The sequence below is a fragment of the Gymnoscopelus microlampas genome (genome assembly GCF_963454915.1).
Source record: "Gymnoscopelus microlampas genome assembly, chromosome: 10".
Taxonomy (NCBI): Eukaryota; Metazoa; Chordata; class Actinopteri; order Myctophiformes; family Myctophidae; genus Gymnoscopelus; species Gymnoscopelus microlampas.
Genome location: NC_139947.1, coordinates 36,212,753 through 36,237,353, shown reverse-complemented (window position 1 = coordinate 36,237,353; position 24,601 = coordinate 36,212,753). Strand labels below are relative to the sequence as shown.

Here is a 24,601-nt window from a genome sequence, read left to right as displayed (position 1 = left end):
AAGTGCTGAATTTCTTTTTTACCAATGAACTAGTAGAGCCTGCTTGCTCAGGGGATACATTTATGTTAGATCCTGTGCCTAGGTGAGACATGACCTTTGACACTATCTAAATGTCTAAGTTATATTGTATTAACATACTCTACCATACAGATTGGACAAAATTACATTTTATTCATTAAAAGAATGTTACATAGCCTAGTGCCACTTCAATTGTGTGGGGATGTGAGAAAAAAACTTTTGCAGTACCATTTTGAGTTTCATATTTCAGCTAAATCAAATGATGGACTATGGTAGCTTTTTATTGGATTGATTGAGTTTGGTTACATCCTCATCCTTTACACACAAAGGGCTGCTGTCAGGAAGTATCACTTGGCATCCTGTTACAGTCACAGAGTTACTTATTCATTAGGATGATTCCTAATTAATTATTCAGATATGCTTGCCTCCAGACACTTGATTACATCTCCTATATATTTTGTTATTACTAGAAACTGAGAATAAAAAGTTCAATAATATCACAATAACAGGCCATAGCCAGCCCTGGCCTACCTGTTTGTCAGAAGAGTGTTTGTCGGATTGCAACACAGGAAGGCAAATTTAATCCTGTATTATTTATTATATAACACTTTACAAAAGCAGTTATGTCACCAGTGCTTAGTATTGATGATGACAATACTTTGAATAGATAGAATCCAAATGTAACTACCTAAGCTCAGTCTCTTGCACTGTTGACTTTTAATCAAGGGTAGCCAAAGTGAGAGGTATTCCCAACTACCGCGAGAATGAGCAGTTGCCAAGCAATCCAACAGCTCATCGCGAGACTATCATCCCACCAGCAGCCTTTGCCTGAATCCAGCTGATAGTAACCGTTTGACGGGTGAGTTTGAATGACATCCAAATTGTAAAAAATTACGAAAAATGTGCGCGTGTATTAAAGAACATCGTGGCGTATCGTGGTACTTTTGCATACGGACGAGACTGTGATTATCGTTGTCAATCGACGACATAAGACCTCCGGTTTTTCCTGTCGTGACTGAGGATTACTGTAACCGTTACGTTTAATTTATCCGGCTCGCGTTGCAGACGAGAAAATCAGCATAAGATATGCATGTACAATTAATTTATGCCGTTTTGTGATTCCTGTTTCTGCGTATTAAAATGTGTTATTATGCTATAATATTTCATAGTAGTATCAATATCTCCTCTTGCCTTGCCTTATGGCAGATGTAACGTTGGTTACATGACTGTGTGTGGCCACTGCAGCTGTATTGGCTACACTGTAGCTATAGCATCTGTACAGCATGCATCTGTATGCATCTGGCCGGAATGCTGCTGTAGCCTATAAATGCATGCGTTTTCTACAACGAGCGCGTAACGTGTGCTGAGATATTCCATTAACTATAAGTATTAAGGGTTCCTAGAAGATGTGAGTCTGTATGCCATTGCCAAGGAGACCTGCCCCCCCCCCCCCTCACACCGGTTGGCACCGGTTGGTATTTATAATTAGCTAATAGCCTACTATATGAAGCCACCAGTTAAAGGCAGGTTCCCAAAAAGTAACAGAACAGTGGCGTTTCCAAGCCTCTTACTGAGGCTTCATGATCATATTTATATGAGGACAATATATGCTATGATGCCACCTCAATACCTGGCTGTCAAACTACATAGCCCTACATGTGTGGATAGTCACACTGACTTTTTAAGATTGTAGCAAGATAGGCTTCAAACAAAAGTAGAAGTACTGTACTAACAAATAAAAGTACTTGAGTAAAAGTACAAAAGTATTGGTATCAAAATGTACTTAAAGTACAAAAAGTTAAGGTAAAAACTAAAATGTTTGAAAATAGTAGATCTACAAGCTCACAACATGTCGCGATTGTGAGCTTTTATATCGGCTATTTTCAAATAGCTTAGGTATAAAAATGAATGAATACAGCATCAAAATCAGTTTAACCACTTCACCCTATATACAGTACAGTGGCTATTTGAAAATAGCAGATCTACAAGCTAGTAGATTTGTTGTTTTCCAAATAAATCTTGAAGAAATTTGAAACATTGAGAATATTTGCTAAACATTTTAACAACACAAATCTATTATGGGAGTCACTAGCTCAGCTGGCACAACAGACTTTCAGATGGGGGTCTGTGGCCATAATACATCTTAATTTGGGGGTCCTGGACAAGAACAAGTTTGAAAACCACTGCTCTAAACATCACATAAAAGCCAAGCCACGTACTAAGAGATCCAATATGGCAGCCACGTTTCCCCCAGTGGGCTGTCAATGTGTAATGCAACAGTCTCTCAGTCAGGTCAGCTGCATGGCGAGGTGCGAAGTGTGCTTTATTGCTGTTACGCTGAGGTGGCTTGGAGCTGTGTGTAACGAGGTGTTAACCCATTAAGGCAGTTTTTTGAGAAAAAAAAAATACGATTTTTCAAAAATAGCAGATCTACAAGCTCATAGCGCAGCACTCGGTGCCGCGCTATGAGCTTGTATATCTGTTATTTTTGAATAGCCAAAGAAATATAAAGTGACACAGATGCGTTCCAGGTCTTAATGGGTTAAATGTTAGGGAGTCTCTTTTGAAGAACTATACACGTCTCACTGCATGTTTTCGTGGGTTTTACTGTGAAAACGCAGCACACGGTTTGTTTTGGCGGCTCGGTATGAAAACCATCCTGTCTGTGTACTTGTTCTTGTGACAGCTCTGTTGCAGCGCGGTTCCGTTGCGGATCAAGGCCCCAGCCATCATGGGAAACATCTTTGGCAACCTGTTGAAGAGCCTAATAGGGAAGAAGGAGATGAGGATTCTGATGGTGGGCTTGGACGCCGCGGGGAAGACCACCATCCTCTACAAACTGAAGCTGGGCGAGATCGTCACCACCATCCCTACAATCGGTGCGTGTGGAAAGAATCTAGAAAGACCTGACAGCAATCTAAGCCGCCACTCATTGATTCTGCGGCTTGTGTTTCGAAGCAAGGTTATCAACTGACAGAAAGCTGTACAAAACATTATTATGATTATACAGTGGTGGAAGGGTGGGTGGAAGTAACTAAGTACAATTTTGAGGTATTTTTTACTTTAGTGGAATATTTCCAATACTTTTACCTCTACTCCACTACATCTCTGAAGAAAATATTTTACTTTTACTCCACTACAATTATTTGAAAACTTTATAGTTACTTGTTACTTTGTAGGCCATTTGAAAATAGCAGATGCTCATGTAGCATATGCTTAGTGTGGGCAAAGCATAAATGTTATAGGACCAGTTTACTGCAGACAGAGGTAGGTGAAAAGTGGAGGGATAAATTATATTGATGGCAACATTAAATTAAATAGACAAGAGACATGATTGAAGCAAAAAATAAACTGTATTTGATCAAAGAGGAAAATAAAACAAAACATACAACAGTTCATAACTTTCAGCAAGGTAAGTCCAACAGAGTCTTGACGCAGGTAGGTATTTGTCAATGGTCGAGGTATTGTCAGGTATAGTCAGAGGGAAGTGGCAGTGTGAGGGCAGTGTAGTGGGAAATGTTACTTGAGGGGATAATGCTGCTCTTTGGCCTACTGCAGGTAGGACAACTTCAGTTATGGTTGGGTTCGATTAGTTGGCTCGCCATCCTTTTTCATCAAGAAAAATAAACCTGGCCTGGATTAATAGAAAAGGCCAAATTAATTTCAAATAAACAAAAACAGCAGATCTACAAGATCATCGATCAACTAAAAAACAGCTTATCTACAAGCATTTCATAACTTCAAAAATAATTACATTCCAACCAAAAACAATCAAATTAGAACAAACATTTCAAATAAAACACAACAAACATTTGAACCAACTTGGTTCAAATGGGAAACAAACATTTCACTCACCAATTCAATCAGATTCAATTCATGTAGTCACAGCCAGCAGGTTGTGCCAGCAACTTTGGGTGGAAGTCTAAAAGCCACAATAAGTGTTTTTAGTAATTTGATCAAATGTAACAAGTTGGAAATATGAGTATTGTTTGGAAAAGTGTGAGTACAGACCTGCAGCAGCCTCAGAGGGATGTGCACCTCACTCTGCTATTGCAGACTGACTCTGGGGTGTGGCTGTGATTGCAATGATTGGCAATTGCAAGCACTGGTGTGACTGACTGATTGATTGAGACTGAGTGTGTGTGTGACTGTGTGTGTGTGTGTGTGTGTGTGTGTGTGTGTGTGTGTGTGTGTGTGTGTGTGTGTGTGTGTGTGTGTGTGTGTGTGTGTGTGTGTGTGTGTGTGTGTGTGTGTGTGTGTGTGTGTGTGTGTGTCTCTGTCAGTGACACACAGACAGCAGTGACACAAACCTTTTGAAAACCTTTTTGAAACCTGGGTTACACTCAAGCTCACAATGCGTCGCATCTGCAACGCATTGTGAGCTTGAAGATCGGCTATTTTCAAATGATTTTCTTACATTTTATGCATTTGAAAACTTGTGAAATGGGACATTCTGCATAATGAGTACTTTTGGTACTTTTGGTACTTTACGTACATTTTGATACCAATACTTTTCAATTCCGTACTTTTACTTGTAACAGAGTATTTCTACATTGCAGTATTGATACTTTTACTTAAGTAAAACATGTGAGTACTTTTTCCACCACTGCGATTATATAATTTACAACTCATAGAAATGTGGAAACATACCACATGTAACCTGCGTGTTTTGTGTGCAATGTCCATTTGCATTTCCAGGTTTCAACGTCGAGACGGTGGAGTACAAGAACATCAGCTTCACAGTGTGGGATGTGGGTGGTCAGGACAAGATCCGCCCTCTTTGGAGACACTATTTTCAGAACACCCAAGGTGAGGCAAGAACTGACCTCTTTGCTGATATAGCCGTAGCCTGGCTGGGGTTAACAAGGCTACTATGCGATTCATTCATCTGTAACATAGAATCAGCCCTAGCGCCCAAGGGCAAGCATTACTAAAGCCTGATTTATGCTTTGTTACGCATTTGTGTCCCGTCATGATGTATCACAACGTGATACATCATGACGTGCCCTGAGCTTGTAGATCGGGATTTTTTTTGCGCGTGACACCATCGTACGCCTACGTTTAAATCAGGCTTAATAGTCGAGAAGAGTACGCAAGCGTACAGTGTCAGACTGTTTCAAATTATTCCTTCTCAGTCATGGTGAAAGACTTGACAATGAATAAATGCAGCTTAGCAATATGTTATTTATAACGATATGAAGTCAGCATATTGTTAAAATGTGGGATGTATCTAATTACTGTCACTTTCATTCTGACACAGTAGAACTTGATGTTTGTATCGGTTAGCTCCTTGGACGGGCACAGCCACGAGATTCATTGAGACCATGTGTGTCCCCTCCCTCAGGTCTGATCTTCGTGGTGGACAGTAATGACCGCGAGCGGGTGAACGAAGCTCGAGAAGAACTCATGAGGATGCTGGCTGAGGATGAGTTGCGAGACGCCGTTCTCCTCGTCTTTGCCAACAAACAAGTAGGCTCCTTCACATTCTCCTCTCTTACGCAATAAAATCCTCAGTGTTGAAGCTGCAATCCGTGAAATTTATATCCTTCCCCGGGATTAGAACCCAGGTTTCCCCGCACAAGGAGACGAAATGTCTACCTGTAAGCTAAGAGCTAAGAACGCCTGCTTGGGCAGGTGATATATTGCACTTTGAACTTCAGGCAGTACCACTTTTCAATGAGTAGTCTTCCTACCCAAACACAGGGTCTACATCTACAGGGTTTACAGATAATGGTGCGAAAAATGTTAAATATCCAGTAAGCAGCAGTTCTGTGGGTGAAAATGCCTGGTTGATGCCAGAGATCAGAGGATAATGGGTTGAGCTGACGGAAAGGCACCAGTAACTCAAATAACCACTCGTTACAACCGAGGTACGCAGAGGAGCACAACATGTCCAAACATTAGGCAGAAGCAGAACACCACACCTGGTGCCACTCCTATCAGCTAAGAAGTGAACAGGAAAGGCAGGCGATTCACGCAGGCTTACCAAAACGTTGATGAGTCTCGATTTCTGCTGCGACATTCGGAAGGTATTGTCCGAATTTGGCATCTACAACATGAAATAATGGATCCATCCTGCCTTGTATCAACAGTTCAGGCCATGTTAAAAAAAGTCAAGTCACCTTTTTTCTTCCCCATTCTGATGCTCGGTTTGAAGTGCAGCAGATCACCTTGAGCATGCGTGCATGCCTAAATGCATTGAGTTGCTGCCATGTGATTAGATGCCATGACGACACATTTAGGTTAGCACACTCCATATTTGGGGCGTAGCTGCATCGGGAACTCCTTATATGGTTATGGCTGAGTCAAAGTGACATGAGCGTGATGACGTGATCCGCCCGCCCGCCAGCCGGTCGGTCCTCCAATTAGCCACTTTTATTATAGGATATACTGTGTATACGAACTGCAACCCTTTCCTTAACCACTGACTGTGTCAATATCATCTTGTGTAGGACCTGCCCAATGCCATGAATGCGGCAGAGCTCACGGACAAGCTGGGCCTGCACTCGCTGCGTCACCGCAACTGGTATATTCAGGCCACCTGTGCCACCAGTGGAGATGGTCTCTACGAGGGTCTTGATTGGCTAGCCAATCAGCTGAAGAACAAAAAGTGAAGGGTCCAATCAGAAGAGAGATGCGAAGAACCTTGGGTAACAGCTCCAGGTAGTGGTAATAGTTAATCCATTGTGTTGACATGGGCAGGTAGCATGGGAGGTTTCCGAAGGGGGGGGGGGGTTTCAATGACCTCTCTCCCTCTCAACTCCTGTTTTCTTACCTTATTTAAATGAAATCGATTTGTTTGAAACTACAGTGACTTTTTATTATTTAGAAACCAATTATCAAAAGATTGGCCTAAATGAATCACATACTGGAGTAAATGCATAAGAATTTACATAATGTTAAGGGCATAACACTATTTCCACTCTCTATGACCTTTTGATTTACTGAGAAGTGGCAAATGTAGACAGGGTGGCAGTGCAATTTTGTGTAACTGAATTTTCTCTCAGACACTTTTAGAAGAATGTTTTGATTTCCGTACAACACATCGTCACATTGTGTAAAGAATAAAATAGTATACTACTGATCAATAGATGCTATTCATTTTCAGTCCACACTGAGGCTTCCACGTTATTATCAAAAAGATCATTTTGTTTTATTTTATTTATTACGAGGATTATTTTACGAAAGTCAAGAAAACACTGACCTTCTGGATTGTATTCAGTAACTTTGACTATATTTTGCTTATTTATATATTCACATTTATTTATTTCCTTTTCTTTAAGAATAATGATTTTTAAACCATAATATAATTTATCCCCCACTGATGCAATATGCATTCCTTACCAATGCAGTTAGTGAGAAGTGAAACTCCACTACCTCCGTATACAGTACCCGTACTCCCCAGTCTGCATGGAGAATGACATCCCAATATTGGCTCAGCTTGGAACTACTCCCACAGGCCGTTGCTGTAAATAACATGTAAAATGTGTTCTTGGTCAGACAGCTTGCCTGGATAAATTAGGGGTTCAAACGTGTTATGCTGTCAGTGATGTGTGATACAGTAGTTAAGTAACGTGTAGGTGATAGAACAGGCATAAAGTACCAGTACCGAGGGACTGCAGTGGAGCATGTGATTTTCGATATTAGAGAGCTTATACGCAGTAAAACTCCTCAGTGTTCATTTAAAGCTACAATCCGTTTTATTAACATTTATGTACTGCCCGCTATACGAACCCGGGTCTCCTGTGCGAACACCGAAATCTCTACTGCTGAGCCAAGACACAGAGAGCCTGTGTTTGTGCAAGGGGGAGATATTACGCTTTGAGATTCATGCAATACCTCTTATAGTTGTGGTCCTACCTGACCACAGGTTCTAAATGTCTCAATGGAAGAGACCACCACCTCCAACCACTGCAGTTGTGTTAGTTATATTGTATTAACATACTCTACCATACATATTGGGTAGAATAATGTTTTATTCGCTAAAAAGGTTATGGATTTCAGCTTTGACACTGATGATTTGACTGTGTATGTATTTCTAAGGCTTATCTAGCTGGCTTGTGCTGAAGGCTGCACTGCAATTGACTAAAGCCTAATTTATACTCTGAAGATCAGATATTTTCCACAATGAGTAAAAATTAGGCTTAATGCACATTGCTAGTCATCTTAAGTAGCTCATCTTTAATTGGCTTGACATTGCAAGTTTCTTGTGTTAACCGTATCTCTGCCCTACGTTTGCCAGATTGCATAATTAACATTTTAGGAATATTATTGCTGTACTACAGTATATGCACTGTATGTGTGTCTTGTATTTTGAATTGTTATTTATTTATTTTGCACCATAAGGCAAGCGCCAATTGAATTCATGGCTTTAATTAATTTAATCTAATTGGTTCTGTTGGTGTCATGTTGAGAGTTTCACAAATAACCATTAATAAAAAACTAAACTAGGGAGAAAGGATGATAGTAATATTGCATCATAAGGCATGTGAATACTGTAACAGATCTCTAATAAAAGTCAATTATAATAGCCTGTATCCTCAGACTATTTCTTAGTTTACATTGCCGCTGCTGGATGGGACAATGCTGATAAATGTTATGGACTTAGTGTAAAGTTTACCTAACAACAACCTTCTAATATGCAAGAGCATGCTTTTCTATGTGAACGCAACTGTATGTTTATGTACTGTTAACAGAAATTGTTATTGATAAACCTGTAGATATTGGGGTCAGTCTGTTTGACAAATATGTATAGTTGGCAACAGCTTGTGCGTGTGATGTGCCCTTTAATAAGTTCAGTTAGGTTTTGATGTGAAAATTGTTTTTGTGGCCTTATATTGCCGGCGGTCTATGTCTCTTTGATTTGATGTGTATGTAAATATACACTTATGATATATAACAACAAAGTACTGACAGTATGGTTGTTGCAAAATAGAACTTATATTCATGAATAACAAGACTACCTGACATTCCAATTGATTGTGTGTAAAAAATAAAAGGCTTAAATTAAACTGGATGGGTTAATTTAGTAGGTTATTATAAAGAGGTAAATACTGTATGAATTATTCCTGGCACTGCACTGACTAATCAATAAAAAGACCAATCAATATATCGATCGCCTCGGACATCCTTCCTTCTGATCACTGTAGTCCACTGGTTCCACTTGTCGGGGGGGGGGGGGGGGGGGGGGGGGGTCAAATATGATTATTTTTGGGGGGTCCCCAGATCAAATACGATTATTTTGGGTGGTTGTGGTCTGAAAAGGTTGAGATTGAGAACCACTGCTGTAGTCCACTGGTTCTCAATGTGGGGTCCAGGGACTACCAGGGGTCCTTGATGGGGTTCCAGGGGGTCCCCAGCTAAATGATTGATAGCTAAGAACAAAACGGGTCTGTAACTCTGAGAAGTGTACAAATGGAGCCAAATGGTTAGGGTCCATTTGGCTCCATTAGTACACTCTCAGAGTTAAATGAACACAGAGGATTTACAGTGCAGCTTGAGGTCCCACAGTCCCAGAGATAGAAATCCTATCAAATGGGGGTCTGTGTGGCCTAATACGTATCAAACTGTGGTTCCATGAAATGAAAAAGGTAGATTACTGCCCTGATTCATCACAGTCGTGTAACATTAATCAATATCCTGCATGTGAGAGACATGTTTTGGATTCATTTTAATTCTGATCCGCTGCCCCTATAGATTTTATTGGAAAATGTGAATAATTGACATCCTCTGAAATGAACTGAACTCAGATCACACACTGATGATTGTTTTTAGAGTGCCAGTCAAAACGCTATTCCAGATTTATGTCACATATAGTGAGCTTATTATTGAAAATGCAATGACCTTACATGGATAGGTTAGGCCCGGGACAGGTGAAACATACTTAAAACCTGCCATAAGCATGCTGTGTGATACAACAGGAATATGACCTTTCCTTTTGGCCTATTACTAAACCCTTAATAACACTTTGTTGTACGACGACCCACGTCACACCTCACTGGTTTTTAAGTGAAACAACGCCACGCGGCCGGTGCGGTTGTACGACTACAGTAAAATTCCTAGTGGTAATGCATCCATTTGTAAGAGAGTACAAAATATAACCAGATAGGACCTGGTAACATTTGTACTCTCCCAGGGTTAAATGAACACTCGCTTCAGTTTTCCCATCGAGGGGAACGTTGGGCACGGTCCAGATAGTTACCCCGCAGAATTGCTTGCGCTTCACAGGGAGGCATGTTGGCTCGAGTTTCGGCCTCAGCCAATCAGAGATCCGTGCGAGGGGAGAGTGCCGCTGTGTCTCCAGGGGTGTGACAGCAGTATGTGGGTCAGAGCCGGCTCCCTGGGCCCGCCGGCCCCCGGGGCCCCCTGCAGGACGGTCACAATAGCGGCCCCAGGGCGGGTGCCATAGCTGGGATTCCCTGGCGTAACCGGGACGCCCCCCTCCCCCTCGCCCGGGGCACAGACACACTGGCAGCGGCTCCACAATCAATTCATCAATCTGCTGAAGGGAGTGGCAACCGCAAAAGGCCACGGCGCTCGCCCCCCACACCTCGCCTTGGACAACACAGCCTGCCTGCCTGGGCCACCGGGGCTGACTGACACCAAGGCTGAACCCTGGATCAGGCCATTCCTAAAGGAACCCGGGAGTCAACTGTGGTCATTAGTTTTAGATGGAGACGTGACACCATGAGATTATGCACGGTAAACTCCTCCGTGATCATTTGACTCAGACAGTGCACAAATGTCACCAAATGGACCTTGTACACTCTGTGAGCTACAAACAGATGAATTCATATGGAGGATTTTACTGTGTAAGTAACGTATGCCCTTGAGGTAATTTAATAACTGGAGAAACACACATTTGTCTGTTTACAGTTTTTGCCATCATAAAAATCAAATGATGATGAATGTTGTGTACGCTTTAGGTGTGTGAAAGATTATTCCCCAATTACATGTGTTGATAACTCATTGTTGGACTGATGGTAATTTTCATCATAAAAATTCTGGTTACAATGATAATTATCAAACTCTAAACTAAAATAATAAATACTTGACAGAACCTGCCCAATCTCTCTCTCCTGCACACACGCAGGGACGAGTATGCACGCACAGTGAGGACACGTGCACACACGCACAGTGAGGACACGTGCACACACACACACACACACACACACACACACACCCACGCACACACGTGTGTGTGCACACACCCACGCACACACGTGTGTGCGCACACACACACACACACACACACACACACACACACACACACACACACACACACACACACACACACACACACACACACACACACACACACACACACACACACACACACACACACACACATGCTGACCAGAGTACAATGCTTCCATCTAGTGGATTACCTTGCAAATACACAAATACAAATGTGACTTACACAGTAATAATTCTACCACTCTATTAAGTTTCTAAAACCAAATGAAAACAGGGGGAATATGGGCTTCGTTTTGTATTTTTAAGCCAGGCAACCATGGGTTGCCATGTTGGGAAAAATCTCTTGTTTAGAATATTATATCATATAAGTTTAACTATATCCATAAAATATCTTGTCTCAAAACAATCAGACAATGGCAAGACATGATGAGTTATCAATTATTTTAACATCTATTGGATATTGCAGTCTCCTCAGTGCTCAGGCTATGGGATCTCATAGTCTTCTAACAATGTGTTTCAATTTCACCATTATCAATCTATTTCTCATGTACAATTATTACATTATATTACGCTTCTACACCAAAACATCAGTTTTTGCCCTAGTAGGCTGAAATATCCATGAAGAGTGTGAAGGTGTGTGCGTGTTCATTGTGAATTTCCTGAAAAGGGGACGTTGCCATGGGAGTGGCATATCTTAAAAATTAAAGGCACATAACCTCCAAGTAGATTCAGAGATTTGCACAAGATTTTGTAGAAAGGTTGTATATAACCCCCAAAACAGCAGAGTTACTGTTCAGGGGTATGGCAGTGGGAGTGGCCCATGAGGCAGCATCTCAACATGTCAAAACAATTGATCATCTTGTGGTAAAAGAACCAAATTTGGCAGATGTTTTATACTTAAATTCACAAATTATGCTGTTCTATAAGTGGCGCACTGGGCGGTCACATGCTTTATTTCAATCTGGGGAAAAAACGGTAGCCTACTGCCACCAGGGTGCAAATTTGTGATGCCCCAAAATCCAGTTTTGTTCCCAATATATCCATCAACGCATCTGCAAAATTTGGTGCTTTTATCACAAAATGAAAGCATGCAAAGCCATGAATTTCCCTCAAGATCAATAAAGGTTTACCTATCTACACCTATCTACTCTGCAGCTACAGTATCTATCTAAAGGAGAATATGTATCTGAACTGAAAAGCTATGGAATATGGCTTATTATGCAATTGTCTCACTGTCTAGATACAAGGACATTCCCTTGGACAACATGAACATGTTCTGTGTGCTGCTCTTGTAGGGAACATATAATGGGAACTCTATATCTGTTGGTGTGAAAATGATTTTGCAACAGCTATTTAAGCTAATAAGGAAACCACAAACAACATGTGGTTAACACAGTGACATGCAAAGTTTAATTTTGTATAGTCGGCATGGACCACAACTGAAGTTCCCTTGAGATGAGGGAGATTGAGGTCTGTCTGTCTGTCTGAGAAATATCATTCTAGGTAAAGAGGAGCTCTCTTCAGCGAACCAAAATTTAGCAACTGACTGAGACATTTGATATAGTTCATTTTGTTAATCCAAAAGAACAGCTCATTTGAAAAATCATGTTGTGTATGACACAACACCATCTAGCAGGATAGTTGTGTTCCAGCCATGGGGACTTTATTTGACAGACTAGTTATATTGTCGATGTTATCAATTGCGTCAAATGCTTTCGGTAAGTGGAATTTCATTCTTTGTGATTTATTTATGTTTAATGTTTGTTGTTCATTTGCTAATACTCTAATCAGACAAATACAAAGAACATTATGATTTCAGAATTGCATATAATTTCAATTTATTGAAAAAGTAACTATTCTAATAACATGTTTCAATGTCACCACCATCAATGTATTTCTCAAGTACAATTATTACATTTAGGCAACGCCAAAACATATTTTCATATCAGGATCCATGGGCTAATTTTATCATCAATTTGGGGACAAGCATATGTGATATACAAAGGTATATGTATGCCAGGTATATACTTGGCAAGTCTGTCTGTCTATCTATCTATCTATTGATCAAAAGGAGAACTGATATCTGAACTGTTAAAAAAGCTAATTTTAATTTATACCATTTTGGGGGTTGAAAATCCCTGGATTTGTTTGCTCTAGTCCAGGAGTTCTCAACTGGTGGTCCGTGAAGGTACCGCATGTGGTCCCTGACCATGCATTCAGTAATGTAGGAAAGTGAAGATCAGTAATGTAGGAAAGTGGAGATTCTTTGTATTAGTTTTATTTTGGAAAAACTTAGTAACGTTGTATTTGAGGACAGGGGAATTAAAGACAGTATCATCATTATCAGTGGTAATTTGGGGAAGCCAATACTTCAAGCTTACACTTCAAAAGAGGATCACCTCATTGACATGTCCACAGACTCTGTCAAGAGGCAGATAATATGAAACACTTGTGAAGTTCATAATAAGTTTATTATGCATTGTACGTTTATAATGCATTATTGACATGGGGTGCATATCAAGTGTTACCAAAAAACTCATCCCATATCGCCACCCAACACAACAGTGGTCCCCAGGTTGATTCTTAGTCAGGGTGGTCGTGGTCCCTGGTTCACAATCGGTTGAAAAGCCCTGCTCTAGTCTATGGGACACATGCTACGTATAATATGTCACACCTAACCTGGCAATAAATTCTGCTTTTTGGAATATTTTGTGACCACATTTTTATTAAAAGATTATTTTAACTGATGTTTTGTGTTTTTAACTCAGGCTCTAACATCTGTACATCAAGAGGAGTGAGCATTTGTCAACAGTGTTTGGCTATTAACCCTAGCTGTGCTTGGTGCTCTCAGGAGGTGAGAGTAGCCTATCAAACACACGCACACGCACACACACACACACACACACACACACACACACACACACACACACACACACACACACACACACACACACACACACACACACACACACACACACACACAATAACGAATACAACTAGACACGTCGCAATTCTGGGAAATAGCAAAGTGTGGTTGCGCCGACGCCGGTCGCGAGTCGCGGCCGCCGGGACTCGAGGAATACGCCTGGAGGAATACCATCGGAGGCCGTGCGACGTGCGATTCAAATTTGGTGCCGATCGGATCCCGCGTTCGTGACACGTGCCGTTTTGATTTGAGGAAGTCTTTGAAAAATCTATTTATTACAGGTTAAGTTACTGGCCAAGCGACCATTGTGTGTCTCATTGTAGATCTTCAAACTATTCTGGGGGGAACGTTTGCAAAATATAGCCGATCTACAAGTCGTTGTGAGCTTGTAGATCTGCTATTTTTGGTGAATCAATTTGTGCAGAGTGAAATAAGAGCGTACCAAATGCGATCTTACAGGTCCGTTTGATCAAGTTGAGGGTTTAAGTCGTACTGAATTTGAAACAAAAGCTAATTCATCCTAGTGTATGACGGGTACAATTTTAGGATAAATTAAAATCTCTGCGATGAGCGTTTTTTTATCACGATAAACGCTAATAGCGATTATCGTCCCATGGTCGGGAGACGGGAGTAGGAGGCGAACGGATAAACGGTGTATGCCTTGTGTAGGATGTAGGATTATCATTATTAACAAAAAGATTTTCAATAGATAGATGAATAAATAAAACATTCCATAAATGTGAAAAACGTTTTAAGATATACCGGTACTGGAAATAGTAGATCTACAAGCTCACAATGTATTGCAATGCGATCGGCTATTTCCAAAAAATATCTTTAAAAAGAAAAGACTACTGTGCAAACATGACCTGGTTGTTTCATGGGGGCAGGAGTTTGGAGAGGAGGGCTCCAATGTGTCCCACTGTGACCTGAAACAGAACCTGCTGGACAGGGGGTGTGCTGCGAAGGTTCTGGAGTTTCCCCACAGTTCCCTGGAAGTCCAGAAGGACACCCCTCTGAGTGACAAAGCATCAGGGACAGCTCCTGTCACTCAGATAAGGCCTCAGAAGGTCCACATTGTGCTGAGACCAGGTACCGTATAAAAGACACTGCATGGCACACACACACACAAAATATTTACAAGAATGCCTTGTACAAAGGACATAAACACTGCCAACAGCCAGTTACAAAGTGCCTATACGGCAGAAACATTGTTACAATATAGTTGACATACTTCAGACAACGCAGACATAAATCATGGGGGCCCCTCCTGCCAAATTGAGCGGCTTCCTATAATAGCTGAGTAGTATACCTTGCTAACTGCTTGGCCCTCCTTTTGGAGAGGCCGGCCATTTGAAAGCCCCTCACACACACACACACACACACACACACACACACACACACACACACACACACACACACACACACAGTGTTGAGTTGACTTTTTACTGAAGCTTTAAAGGCAGTCTTCAATTGTACAGAGGTGGGTGTGGTTCTGTCAAAACAGCAAACAAATAACATAAAACAATTAACACCCGATCTACAATCATTAACATAATACCTGCCTAAATAACAAACTTAACAATCAACTTAAGACAACTGCAGAAACAAATATGTACTCACAACAAAGAGACGCACACACACATGCAGGTCTGCACAGTAAGGGAAAAAAACAGCAGACTGGTCCTGAACAGACTGCCAGGCTTGATTGTCATGCACTAATTAAGAAATCGGGTTCAGCTGGCCTTGCCAATCAGTGGTACTCCACTACCTTCAACTGGCCTTTTTCACACACACACACACACACACACACACACACACACACACACACACACACACACACACACATACACAAATCAACGTCGTTACATCCAGGAAGTCACAACTGACAATGTTGTCTCTTCAGTGACAAATAATTTGCCCCTATCCAAATAATTCCATTATCCAGTCATTCATACATTCAACCTCATTAAATCGATTGGCATCTTTCCTGTGTGTTGTCACTTCTTTCTCAGATGATGCCAGGCGTTTCACTGTGTCAGTGAAGCAGGTTGAGGATCGCCCCATGGATCTCTACTATCTGATGGACCTTTCTGCATCCATGGACGATGACTTGGTTAGCCTTCGCACCTTGGGCAGTGGGTTGGCTGGAGCCATGGCCAAGAAAACAAGTAACCTGCGCATGGGGTTAGGAGCCTTTGTAGACAAAGAGATGTCCCCGTACATGCAAATCTTCCCTGAAGAGGCAGTCACAAACCCTTGCTTAAAGTAGGTGAAGATTATATATCACAGATAAGGTTAATTTGTAGGAGGATTTGAATATAGAGTTAATAACATTTTGGGCAACCAAACAAAAAAACACGATTTTTCGGGGAGTGGGTCTTTAAAGGTAGGGTAAGTGATTTGCGTTGGTTAAAATAATTGTTAAATAGCTGTATATTCTGATAGTACTCATTGCTATAGAGTGTTTGTTGAGTATTAGGAGTCTCCTTGTCTCTCCACCTCTTTATTAAACAGAAAATGCATTTTCGTTCAGTTTCAGTTTCATTTCCAATTTTATCCAACCAGGACAGAGAACTCAGTCAGGATACAGATTAAACAAGTGAAATTGGAAGTGATGACACCAAGAAATGAGCATACAAAATTGGAACTGAAACACTATACAAATTAAGCTTAAAATGGGTACTTTCTCCTGATTGGCTGAGATTTTGACACCTACCAAAAAATGTATTTTCTGTTTATTAAAGAGCTGGAGAGACAGGGAGACATCTGTTACTGAAAAAACACTATATAGCAATGATCACTATCAGAATATAGTATTTTAACCTTTTAACAAAATACTTTTTGTTTTAACCAAAAAATATCACTTACCCTACCTTTAAGTCAATATGCATTATGATATACAGTACATGAATCATACACCAGCCCCAACCACCATGCGTACCCCTTTCTCTCTTTGGATTTATATAGCGTTGATCGCCTATGTAGGCCGATGTTTGGGTTCAAGCACATGCTGTCACTGACAGAGCAGGTGGAACGCTTCACTGAGGAGGTGAACATGGCGCAGGTGTCCGCAAACAGAGACTATCCAGAGGGCGGCTTTGATGCAGTCATGCAGGCAGTGGTGTGCAAGGTATGAAAATATATGCATAGAGTGGCATGTTACAGTGCATGCACATACAAATCGATTTGTGTATACAGTACTGTAATTTATGCATGCACAAATATATTCCTTTCTTCTCCTTACATTTTTCTCTCATGCCTCGGTCATGCGTTTAATAGGACCATATTGGCTGGCGTCCAGACGCATCCCACCTCCTGGTGTTCACCACAGATGATTGGTCTCACATTGCGCTGGATGGACGCATAGCTGGGCTGGTCCAACCCAACGATGGCCTATGTCACCTTGATAGCAACAACATCTATAACAAGTCTACTGTGCTGGTCAGGAATGTTTGCCTCATAATGCTTTTTATTTATTCATTTTGAGGTTGAATATATTTTTAAAGAACAATTTGCTTCTCTTTCTCAGGACTACCCCACTTTGGCACTCATGAATGAGAAATTGTCTGAAAATAACATCAACTTAGTCTTTGCTGTGACCAGTAATGTGGTGAACCACTACCAGGTAAAGATGATTTACTGCATAGTTATAATATGGAAATATGTGATTTATCACAAATGATCTCTTTATTTCTGACACGTGTCATTAATCTTTCTGTGTAGGGCTTAAGCCAACTCATTCTGGGATCAACAGTGGAGACACTCGCTTCAAATTCAGGGAATGTGATTGAACTGATTCAGGAAGCTTATGATGTAAGGGCTATTTATTTGTATTCTTAAAGGGTCTACACCATGAATTTAAAAAATAATAATAATATTTAATATCATATCGTTTGTGTCCCTCAAACGTTTTTCAAAAGGTTTGAGCCTAAATCAAGCCTCAGATATATACATTCCAACTAACTTCTCTCTGGCTTATAAAGCACTTTCAGCTGCAATACCAAAACGTCCTTTTGGGCAGAGGGGTACTACTGAGCAATTCTGTCTGTCAAAATACATGGGCAGAAATGCAAGTGATGTCACTTGCATTGCAAGTGAGATGGCCTGTTCAGACACGCCCATTATGAAAGGGGGAATTTTTAAGGGGAATTTCACCCATAATGCATCTAAACTGATAATGTTATCCCAGTGTTCCACGTAATCGATTATCTAAGGGCTACTGTATTTGATTCATCGTCTATTTGGTTAAATAATTGTTGTTATTTTACAATAATGAATCTACTCAACCACTATACCACTGTGATGGTGTAGTCCAGGATAGTTTTCCATGTTCATAAATTCACTGAACTGTAAATTGTTCTGTTGATGACAGCAGGACAATTTTATTGTCTTTTATTCAAAAAACAAATTAACTTGGATAAAATAGCTTAGTGTTTTATGACATTTGGGCTAAATGCTGTTTCTTTTATAAGTGATACTAGATACTACAGTAGATCAAAAAACAAATTAACTTGGGCAAAATAGCTTAGTGTTTTATCACATTTGGGCTAAATGCTGTTTTTTTTTAAGTGATACTAGATACTACAGTAGATACATAGTAAATCAGCTGGAATGAATCACCCGTTTAAAGCCATGAATGACATGTGAAATGCCTTCCGATTTACATGTTGCAAAATAACATATTTTCTGTTCTATAAAATGTTGTGAAACTTTGGTGAATTGTTAATAATAACTTCACTGACTGATGTCTGAGCAGAAAATCCACTCTAAGGTGGAACTGGAGTTGCTAGATGTCCCAGACGAGATAGCCCTGACCTTTAACGCATCCTGCCTGAATGGAGTGGTCACTCCAGGGCTCAAGTCCTGCTCTGACCTCAAGATTGGAGACACAGTATGTATCGTTTTAGTTGCTGTTATCAAACACTTGTGTCTTAAAGGGACACTATCTTGATGGTGCCACTACTTTCTGCTTTATGCCACTGGTGCACTCTTAATTTATGTCAAACGTTCTGTTATTTATGTAAATGTTTTGTATATGTTTTGTAATTGTAACTTATGTACCGCTGCTACCGTGAATAGAGCTAGAGCGCCTTAGTCCTTCGTAAAAGAGGTCTTGTATCTAAATGGGACTCACCTGTATAAATAAAGGTCAAATAATATATATACATAAGTATACTATCACAATTTTCAACCTTGACTCTATACAGTATAGGCTACAGTTGTATTGGTTGTAGAGTTAACGTTCAATTCGCCTGTCTGGAACATCCTAAAATGTTTAATGTGGACATATTTAACTTTAACTGAAGTTTATTGTATTTTGTCTGGGGATAGGCCACAATGAGACATAGCAATGCTAGAAATAATAAGACTAACTGCAGCTATTTTTTATGAATTAACATAAACACTGAATTGCCCCAAAACAAGTTAATTTCAAATAAGAATAGTTTTTTGTGTGCATACAATGAGTGTGCATACAATGAAAGTAGTGGTAGTAGAAAAACACGACATGATAAAATAATATAATAACAATAATAATGATAATAATAATAATGATAATTATGATAATACATGCACAAATTAACTTGGAAGTTACCACAAGAAGGTAGGTTAACTGAAATACACATCAACACAGTGATAATGCCTCTTTAAAATTGTGGCCACACAAAACACTCAAAGAAAGATGACTGACACTTTATTCTCTTAGGTGGCATTCAGTGTGGAGGTTAGGCTGCGTGGCTGCCCTAAGGTGAAGAGCCATACATTTACCATCAAACCTCTGGGCTTCAAGGATGCCCTGGAGGTCACAGTGGAATTCGCCTGCGGTTGTGACTGTGAGGCTCATGCTGAGGCTGATAGCCCCTTCTGTAACCAAGGCAAGGGAACATATGAATGTGGCGTGTGTCAGTGTCACCAGGGGCGAATGGGCCCACGCTGTGAATCTGCAGATAGTGATTACAGTCTATGTGATGACGATTTGAACTGCCTGCGCTTCAAAGGAGAACTGTGTTCAGGTGAGCAGATATATAATGCTGTTCCTTAATTGCAACCTATGGAGACAATCACCAAAAAAGGTGCCATGCAAAAATGTGCTCTGCAGACACTGGAGATGCATATGCATCAGGTGTAAATGTAATCCTTCCAAATCATATTTAAATACAATCTGGATACAAGACAGTTCTTGTTTATGTTTCTCGCGAAACATAAACAAATGTTGTTTGCCTAACCCCACCTACAGTATGTGATTATGACTATCATTCCTTTCTATCCTGTGCAGGCCATGGAAAATGTGTCTGTGGGTACTGTCACTGTGATTCTGGTTGGACAGGAGATGACTGTAGCTGCACAACGCATACCGACAAATGTGAGTCCATTATGGGCATATACTGCAGCGGCCGGGGCCAGTGTGTGTGTGGGATCTGTGAGTGCCATCCTGGAGCCTATGGAACTACCTGTGACAATTGCCCCACCTGTCTTAATGCCTGCTCCACCAAGAAGTAATTCTATTAGTTTATGCTCAAGATTAATTCATTGGAATTACTTAATACATACTGTGGATATAAGGATAATGGTTTGGTGCTGTGCTGTGCTTGCAGGGACTGTGTGGAGTGTGGGCACTTCAAGAGAGGGCCGCTCAACGACTCTTGCACCAGAATCTGCAGAGATGAAATAAGCCATGTGAATAAATCGGGTGAGAAATGATCTGCTTGTAGTCTACATTTATTACATAACATCATTGTTGTTGTATGAGTGAGTCTCCACTGGTACCGTCAATGTACACAGGAGTGTGGGAGTGTGTTCCTGTGTTCCTGTGTTGAAGGCCATGGGGGCAGAGGTGTTTGAGCCCAAAGTCTGACAGAAAGTCCATGATCCAGCTGCAAAGGCTGGGGTTGAGACCTACGTAGGTACTGTACCTGAGCTTGGTGTCAAGTCTGGAGGGGACGCTGAGATGTGATCTATAAACATCTCTCACACCTACTGTAGGAGTTCCTGTTCTCCGGGTGGGAGAGGGCAGTGTGTTGTTGCTATCATTATAACATGAAAGTCAGCAATTAACAGCAATATTATATTCACCCACAATTACAACCTAAAACATTGTGTTGCAATCCAAAACCTAGCATAGCAGTGAGTAATGGTGATTATGATCCTAGTGGGACCATGTTACAAGGATATGTGGTCCAACTCTGTGTGCCTCAGAAGGAACTCGTGCAATCACTTTAGCTGCCTAACTTCCCTTCCTTCTTTCTTTACTATTCATTTGTTATAGATGTTCCTGCTATGAACGCTGAAATCTGCAAATATAAGGATGAAAATGACAGCATGCGGTGTTTTCATTATTATGAAGATGAAAGCGGGAAATCCTTTCTGTTTGTGGAACCAGGTAAAGTGCGTGTGTGTGTGTGTGTGTGTGTGTGTGTGTGTGTGTGTGTGTTTGTGGTAGTAGTAGTAGTAAGATATAGCAGGCGTGTTGCAGATGCAAAACTGAATTAGAGCAATTATGTACAGTAGATGCTAGCTTTAATAGCTAGTTGGTTCCCTACAACAGAACATACCAAACAGCTGGTTGAGTTGACTCTGTGTGCTCTGCCTCACCTTGTCTAAAAAATTTGTCATTATTTTTACTTGATGAGTACTAGAACACATAGAATACATGTCAATGGACTTGTGGGACTGTTCTGTTGATTTTCTTCAGATGATATAATGCACTTGACTACCGCTGTTTGTCTCAGTACTCCTGTCTCTCTCTCTCTCTCTCTCTCTCTCTCTCTCTCTCTCTCTCTCTCTCTCATTGTCTTTGTTTTGTCAGAGTGCCCTCAGGGACCTCCTGATATCCTGGTAGAGTTCTTGGCAGTGGTTAGAACCATTCTGTTTCTGGGACTGACTGGGCTGCTCATCTGGAAACTACTGGTCACCATCTATGACCACAGAGAGTTTGCCAAATTTGAGAAAGAGAGAGCCAAGGTGAGATGAAAATATTCACAGCATAGAGTAACAAAAAGGCTGTTTGAAGTTTGCTACTTGCATAGACTATCTCTGCTAGAGAAAAACAAAATTGTAAAAATTCAAGTTATATATTATTGTAACAATGATTTCCTTTTCCTTTGTTCCTTCTTGGACTCACTTTCGATCGAATACAGCCGAAAAAAAACTCAGGGGCCTAAGAGACGGATGCACAGTAGTTAAACAGAAACGTGTGGGAAGAAACCTTTACACTCATGTGATCAGCTACTGTAGATTTCATGATTATTGCCAACAATATGCTGCAACTATTGTTTTTTGTTAAAATGTTAAAATTGTGACTCATGAAGGGCCTAATTTGACTTTACAGTAGCCAATCATGGCCCTGAATAGATGACATTCAGGAGTAAATTAACTGGATCTGATAGTTCAGATGTTATGTGACTATTATTATTAATAATCATCATCATCATCATCATCATCATCATAATGAGTGGTTTACAGTGTTTGAATTTGTCTGTTAGCTTGAAACTGCTTGGACTGGGCTGTGGTGTGGAGGTTGGGGGAAATTGTTGCTTCTTGAAAAGAAATCTATCACTTTGGTATTTGTCTAACGGATGCTATTTCATCAAAGGCAATACTCACTGGCCAAGTAAGTAGAAAATGTGCACTTGGCATGCTATATTATTTATAGTTTTCAATCACCTTTGCTGTATTTGTTTTTATACATAGACAGAGCACATGTGATATTGTGTAATGTTTTCTATGAAACGTTTTGATTGCAATTCATTGACGTAATTAAAGATTATGCTGATCGTTGCACAATGGTCATTCTCTTTATACACAGCAGAACCTGAATTGCCTGTCAAGTGAGCAGATAGACTAAAACTGACTAAAACTGATCTACCGTACTAATGCTGACCTAGGAATGGCACTTCAGGTGCTCAACCACACTCCACCAGTGAGGATGTTGCATTATTTGCATCTGACGTTTTTATATATATATTAAAAAAAAATAATTATACGATATTTTGGGGCATTGTCTAAAACCAAATGAAAACAGGGGGAATACGGGCTTAATTTAGTATTTTTAAGCCAGGTAACCACGGTTGCCATGGGTTGCCATGTTGGGCAAAATTGCATATTTAGAATATTATATCATATAAGTTTAGCTATATCCGTAAGATATCTTGTCTCAAAACAATAAGACAATGGCAAGACATAATAAGTAATAATAATAAGCATCTATTGGATATTGCATATAACAGTCTCCTCAGTCAACAGGCTATGGGATCTCATAGTCTTCTAACAATATGTTTCAACATTTCTCATGTGCAATTATTACATTACATTACACGTCTACACCAAAACATAATTTTTTTGTTGCCCTAGGAGGTCAAGTGTGAGTGTGAAGGTGTGTGGGCGTTCATTGCGAATTGCTTGAAAGGGGACGTTGCCATGGGAGTGGCATATCTTAAAAATTAAAGGCACATCACTTCCAAGTAGATCCAGGGATTTGCACAAGATTTTGTGGAAAGGTTGGTTATGATCCCCAAAACAGCAGAGTTTAAACTATTACTGTTCAGGGTTATGGCAGTGGGAGTGGCCCATGAGGCAGCAAGCTCAACATATCAAAACAATTGATCATCTTGTGGTAAAAGCCATTTGGCATATGTGTTTTACTTAAATTGGGAACAAACCTGTATCCCATCACAAATTATGCCGTTCTAAAAGTGGACGGCCACTGTGAAGCTCTATGGCATGAACAGTTGCTCAGCTGTTCTTTTGGCACTCAGAACCAACCTTTCCACAAAATCTTGTACAAATCTGTGAATCCTTTTGTTCCTTTTTGCGATAAGCAGCCTACATACACACTTTCAAACTCACACCCTTGACCTTCATGCTATATTCAATCTGGGGAAAAAACAAACTGCTAGGGTGGCCATTTTGAAAAATGTCCGCCACGGCCACCAGGGTGCAAATTTTGTGATGCCCCAATATCCAGTTTTGTTCCCAATATATCCATGTACATCTGCCAAATGTGGTGCTTTTATCACAACATTAACATGCAAAGTTAATTTCCATCAAGATCAATAAAGGTCTACTTATCTACAGCTACTCGATCATCAGCTACAGTGTATCTATATAAAGGAGAATATGTATCTGAACTGAAAAGCTATAGAATATGGCTTATGAAATTGTCTCACTGTTTGTAGATACAAGGACATTACCTTGGACAACAGGAAAATGTTTATCATCAAGTCAATGTCTGTGTGCTGCTCTGTAGGGAACTTATCATGGAGGCTCTGTGTAGCTGTTGGTGTGAAAATGATTTTTGCAGCAGTATTAGCATTTCAGCTAATACTAAGTAAACCACAAACAACATGTGACATGCAAAGTACTGTAGGCTACATGCTTGTGTAGTCGGCATGACCACAACTGAATTTCCCTTGAGATTAAGGAGATTGAGTCTGTCTGTCTGTCTCTCTCTCTCTCTCTCTCTCT

General features: G+C 40.5%; 2 protein-coding genes across 2 annotated transcripts; both read left to right on the top strand.

Moving 5' to 3' along the window:
* Positions 1-817: 817 nt before the first annotated feature.
* Positions 818-6,740, top strand: arf3a (ADP-ribosylation factor 3a). The gene is made up of 5 exons (XM_084069389.1): positions 818-877; positions 2,705-2,897; positions 4,717-4,827; positions 5,363-5,487; positions 6,471-6,740. The coding sequence occupies exons 2-5, from the start codon at positions 2,750-2,752 to the stop codon at positions 6,630-6,632; spliced, it is 546 nt and encodes a 181-aa protein (XP_083925515.1). The 5' UTR covers positions 818-877; positions 2,705-2,749; the 3' UTR covers positions 6,633-6,740.
* A 3,419-nt stretch (positions 6,741-10,159) lies between these two features.
* On the top strand, positions 10,160-23,581 carry LOC311054206 (integrin beta-3-like; the record flags this gene model as incomplete). Its single annotated transcript, XM_084070084.1, has 16 exons — positions 10,160-10,393; positions 10,481-10,664; positions 13,983-14,068; positions 15,028-15,229; positions 16,153-16,405; positions 17,108-17,270; positions 17,420-17,581; positions 17,670-17,765; positions 17,864-17,953; positions 18,897-19,031; positions 19,845-20,151; positions 20,415-20,634; positions 20,734-20,828; positions 21,405-21,518; positions 21,945-22,099; positions 23,489-23,581. 16 exons carry the CDS (start codon positions 10,160-10,162, stop codon positions 23,579-23,581), a joined length of 2,589 nt encoding a protein of 862 aa, XP_083926210.1.
* Positions 23,582-24,601: the final 1,020 nt, after the last annotated feature.

Bases quoted from the DNA above. Each gene is read 5' to 3' on its own strand.
- arf3a (XM_084069389.1), top strand. From the start codon at position 2,750: ATGGGAAACATCTTTGGCAACCTGTTGAAGAGCCTAATAGGGAAGAAG. The intron at 4,828-5,362 runs GTGAGGCAAGAA...CCCCTCCCTCAG, and splicing joins CTATTTTCAGAACACCCAAG to GTCTGATCTTCGTGGTGGAC. The intron at 5,488-6,470 runs GTAGGCTCCTTC...CATCTTGTGTAG, and splicing joins TCGTCTTTGCCAACAAACAA to GACCTGCCCAATGCCATGAA.